General features: G+C 39.5%; 1 protein-coding gene across 1 annotated transcript; it reads left to right on the forward strand.

Moving 5' to 3' along the window:
* Nucleotides 1–263: 263 nt before the first annotated feature.
* Nucleotides 264–5,526, forward strand: LOC117305594 (myb-like protein X). Its single transcript, XM_033790471.1, has 4 exons — nt 264–383; nt 4,289–4,353; nt 4,555–4,774; nt 4,864–5,526. Exons 1-4 carry the CDS (start codon nt 264–266, stop codon nt 5,524–5,526), a joined length of 1,068 nt encoding a protein of 355 aa, XP_033646362.1.
* The last annotated feature ends 206 nt before the right edge of the window (nt 5,527–5,732 follow it).

Below are 5,732 nucleotides of genomic sequence, written 5' to 3' on the forward strand. Positions count from 1 at the left end.
GTCAACTTCAATACTTCCCTTTTGGTCACCATTATAGTGACCCTTTTTTGTGTAAATTACAAAATAGTTTTTGGGTTATTAAACTAAAATCTTAACTGTTCTAGGCAATGTGGTATTTAAACCACATTGATCAAGGAGTAGATCCTCCTGATCATGAGTCGGAAAGAGAGGTCAACAAGGGTGCAGAGGGTTCAGACACAGAGGTCAGCCAGGGTTAGGCAGATTCAGATACAGAGGTCAACCAGGGTTCAGCAGATTCAGACATGGAGGTCAACCAGGGTTCAGCAGATTCAGACACAGAGGTCGCCCAGGAGTCTGGCAGCGAGGATGAGATGAAAAAAAAGCAGAGATGTGAGGTGAAGCCAAGGAAGAAATATCTACCTGTACTGCTTGAATTACTGATTATTTTAAGAACATTAACTTGTACTACTAAACTCAATTCCATAGCAATGGTTGAAATTAGCGGATGGGCAACTTGTGCATATCAGTCGACTCCCATTGTTACGAGCTCGCATATTACAGGTTTTTTTGCAGGTCCCGTGTGTGTTTCAATGCATTAAAATATGGATTACACGAGCACGGTACTAGCGAGAACACGTTTATTATGAGGTAGTGCCAGTTCGGCAGACTTTTTTATTAACTAATACTTCTAACGAGCGCAATCAAACGCAATTAAAAGCTTAAGTCAACAACTATTTGTATCAATTGTGACTTACTATTTGATTTGTGTATTGAAGGGATCAGGGAACCAAGGCACTGCACACTGTGCAGGGGCATCTATATCTACCTGGCCCAGCATCTGACATGGCAACACAGCGTCAAGGAGGCCAAAACGCTAAAATCTGATTTTTAATTTATTATTCCAGTCATGAGTTTAACTGTTTAAATGTTCCATCCCCTGCCGTTTTACTCATAGCTGGGGTAACTTGCCAACAGACCTGTTAATAGACTTGTGGATGGGTCGTTACGTCGGCCCTGCGCGGTGGGATCGCTGCTCTCGCGGGATCGCTGCTCTCGCGCGGGCTGGTGGCTCCCCGATTTCGACTCCTCATTAGTGGGGGGTCAGTGGGGGGTCGGGGGTGGGCATTGGTTCGCGCGGGAGCGGTGGTCTCCCGGGAGCGCTGTCTCGGCGCATGGGGCGGATTTGACGACTTGTCCGCAAGTCTAACCTGTTAACAATGTCATTTCATTTGTATCCCCTTACCGGAGTTTTTATGTATTGCTCTAAACCATTTTGATGTATTGTCCTGCTTTTTAACGAATATCCTTTTTGGATTGTGTGTATTATTGTGTATATTTCTGCTTGTTTGCCTTTTATTGTCATTCGGTGATTGTTATTATCTTCTGTGCTTTTTTATATGCCTTCTCTTGCCTTAATGTATTTTTGGGGATTTAGGAGACATACGCCTTTTGGCGATAGTTATTTTTTTTACTTTTATGCTCTCCTGGGCACCCCACTGTGGTTTTACTTTGTTTTCTAAAATATGTTTAATGTATGTACATGTACTTGTAAATGTGATTGCCCGAATAAATATTATTATTATCATTATTTTAAAAAACAAAAGGATAGGCCTATCTGAACATAAGAGTGCAACAGTATACATGTACATGACATGTGCTTTTCACCGATAGCTCACATGAAGCCCCAACTTTGTTTATAAATGAGTAACTATAACTTTGTGTTTTTGTTCTTTGCACTCAATTTATTAATGTGTAACACACAGAACCTTCAGTGAAACCAACTTTGTTTATAAATGAGTAACTATTACTTTATGTTTTTGTTGTTTGGACTTCATATTTTTGGGTGCAACACACATAAACTTCGGTAAAACCAACTTCGTTTATAAATGAGTAACTATTACTTTGTGTTTTTGTTGTTTGGATGTAATTTATTTATGTGTAACACACATAACCTTCACTAAAACCAACTTTGTTTATAAATGAGTAACTATATTACTTTGTGTTTTTGTAGTTTGGACTTAATTTTTAGAGGTGCAACACACACACACTTCAGTAAAACTAGCTTGAAAATGAGTTCATATCACTTTGTCTTTGTGTTGTTTTGTCTTTATTTATTCGGGGGCAAAACACGAACCCTCGAGCAAAACTAGAACGGCAAGTTAATTTAAATAAATGCTTCAATGCAACTGTCATACAAAGAGGCCTATATCACCCAGTCATATTGTCAGTTTTAGCATGTCACAGTCAGTATATTTAGCATGTTGTTGTGTACGGAGACGGACAACGTGGTTCAACATTACAACTCCAACGAACTGTTTAACTTAAAACATAGTCATGAGCATATCACAACTACTATAGTGTAATAACTAAAATAACACCTTTTGGATTCTGTTCTTACCTATGATGAATGGCATTCAACGAAGTAACTGATCACGTCTTCAATGCAGGGGACAGCTAATCTTCCCTTCGCTTGCTCTGCTCCTCTGTTGTTGTTGTTGTTGTTGTTCGGAGAGAGCTAGCCATGCCGTTGGTGTGGGAAACGTTGGTCCCATACAAGCAGTACTTGAAGCCATTCACTGTATGCAGGGGACCAGGCCAAATGACCCGGTACGGGCGCACATTGTTCTATGAAGTTGAGTTAATCGGCTGGTCCAATGTGAACCTCAAACTCATAACATACAATATGTTTTCTTTACATTGGGACCAAGCTATATGCTATAAATTACCTTCATTCATTTTTTTCTGTCAATTAAATATAATTGGTGAGTGACAGATGAGAAAACTATTGTAAAGTATTTCGTTTGGTTTGGGTTTGAAATGCTTAGAGCATGGAAAGTTAGATTATGCCATGGTTGCCCCCCCCCCTCAAATAGTCATAAGCCTTGTTTGTTCGTTCTACTCATGTTTGTGCTACGAAAAATTAGCATACTGTTAAGTTAAGCTCTTCAGCATCAATACAAGTAATTGAGTATTTCTTACTCAATAACCGCAGTAAAAGTGGCAAAGTTTTATTTTTAGGTATCACTAACCAATAAGTGTCGGCAGTAACTACTTGATCGTAACTCTTGTTGACTTGACCTATTATTTATGGATAAACAACTTACACGATTAAAGTAAATCTGACTTTTCAAGATTTAAGTTTCAATCACTTAGGATAAGCAAGTAAAAAAAAAAAAAAACGGTATTAAGTATTATCAAATTAAATAATTCGAGTTCAATTTACTTTAACTTTTTTGAGTGTACCTCTTACACTTAATTTGTTAGATGGCTCTCCTTACTCCTCTTCTGAACAATTGACAAAATGGTAAATAGAAGGAGTCATGCCAGTTCAGTCTAGCGCCCTCTTGAGGTCGCTCTTGGTTTACTTCATGTTGTGACTTTTCTGTATTAGTTACCAATTATTTCTGACCTGTTAGCAGTATTAATAGCCGTAGTTTCTCATGAAAACAAGTTCTATTTTGATCGTGTATGTTTAGACATCCAACTACTACTCCTATAGTGGCGCTAACTTAACGTTGCATGCTTTGCTTTGACTAAGCCAAAGTTTTGGACAAATCCATTTGACTGAAGGGTTGGCAATAACTTTTATCAACTGCGTGAGTTGGATTGATATCTTTACTCTGAAAAATATTTCTTCAATGTCAATATAAAAGTAATTTATATCAAAAATATGAGAGGGCCAATGGTGATGAAGTTGTGCATGCCGAAACTTACAATTCACCGAGTGATGAGTCAATTCAGGTTTTAAAATAGCCACGGGCTTAACCTGTTGTTAGTTTTGATATGCACAAGATTCAAGAAAATAAAAATAGAGCGCAGAGTAAAATTATTAAAAATGTGCACTCCACATTCATGCTCTGTGTCTTCGGCAGTCGTTAAACGCGTAGTAGCTCCAAGCTCCACCTTCAGTCCCTGACTGGAATTAAACCTTGACTCATATTATTATCAGCTCCTCGCTGGGATTACTCTCTTCTAGTTCTTGGACTGGTTATAGATGGCTAGTGCCGATCCCCTTTCCATTAACTGTGTTTACTCCGCATTTTGAGTCAGATCCTACGAAGTTTAGAGGATATAGTATTATATAACCAACTGGACGAGAAGTTTTGGCGAATTGAGGGCTAATGGTAGCAAGAACATTAGTGAACATGGACCACAGTGTACTACCAGCCCGAGTAATCAATATGACGAGAGACGAACAAATTATAACAGAGGGGACATTTGCATGGTTGCATAACCCTGCTAAGAAGAGAGGACTAAGTTCTTAACTTAGAAGTCCTTGGGAGGGACCGTATTTGATAACACATAAACTATCTGATGTTATTTTTAGGATTCAGGTGAAACCAAAAGGAAAGATGCTCGTGGTGCATGCAGACCGCCTGAAATTGTACGAGGGTAACAGCAAAGAGAATTGGCTTAAATCTGAAGTCAATAGTAATACCAGTCAAGAAGGGAAAGAGAGTTCTCTTCCCACAACAAAGGAGGTGACTGTGCGTCACAACCCAAAACGAAGGCGCAAGAGACCCTTGCAATATACTTAATTAGAGTGATGTATTTAAGTAAGATGGATATTTCTGTTTGTTATTTTAACTTCAGATACAAGATGAAGATCTTAAAATGCTTTGAATGTGGCCAAACCTTCTGGAGGCGGTGGAATTTAAACCGCCACATCGATACCCACAAGCAAGAGAAAGAGAAGTACAGATGTCCCCAGTGCCCGACCCCCACAAATTTCAGCAGATTCGAGGATTTAAAACGACACACAAGACACAAACACCTGAGTGTGGAGGATGGGAGTGAGCCAAAGAGTAAGAGGGTGAGTGAAGAAAAAGAAGAGGAGAGACGAAGTAGAAAGAAACCAAGAAGTGAGGAAGAGACACAGGAGGAAAGAAACGACATGGAGAGGAAGAAAAACAGAGAAAGGACAAGCTGAAAGGGAAGGAAGAGAAGAAACGGGAACAGGAGAAGAAACACGAAGAAGAGAGACAGGAGAAGAATCGAGAAAGGGGGGAGCAGGAGAAGAAACGGGGAGGGGAGAGACAGGAGAAGAAACGAGAAAAGGAGGAGCAGGAGAAGAAACGAGAAGAGGAGAAACAAGAGAAGATAAAAAAAGAGAACGAAGATGAAGAGCTAAGGAAAGAGGAGAACAAGGAGGAAGGCGAGATGCAAGAGAGGGAAGAGGAGGTTGTGGCGTATGATGCCTCAATATCTCTTCTGGACGAGGAGATAGAAAGCTATTTGGTTCGACCACAAACACCCGTAAAAGGACCCGGGATAGGAAAACGGTTAGCAACCAAACAGGCACCAAGCCCAACTTCATCAATCCGTTCTATATCATCGGCAACTTCCTCAGCCTCATCCTCATGTTCATCAACATCGTCAGCAACATCTTCAGCATCAAACTCATCCTCGTTTCCGGATTCCAACCCTCTTAATCGGAACTTAACCCACAAAGAAGTAAAGTCAGTACTAAAGGGGAAGGTGATAAAACTCATTGAACGGCATACGGTGAAGTTTAGGGACCACACCGAAACCTGGGAGAAAGAATATGTTTTGTCAGAGGAGTGAACTTATAACTGTTTTTCAAAGTAATAAGTATATATGTTGAGGATTGTTATTGTTCAAATGTGTTGCGGATTGTTAAAAACAAAAATGTGTTGAGGATTGTTATTGTTCAAGTTATGTTGCGGACCGATAAACAAAATCTTTTGAGGAAGTTTCAGATTAATTATCTAAATTCGCAATGTTTAAAATTTAAAGTTTTTATTAAAGAA

This window comes from Asterias rubens, unplaced genomic scaffold, assembly GCF_902459465.1.
Source record: "Asterias rubens unplaced genomic scaffold, eAstRub1.3, whole genome shotgun sequence".
NCBI lineage: Eukaryota > Metazoa > Echinodermata > Asteroidea > Forcipulatida > Asteriidae > Asterias > Asterias rubens.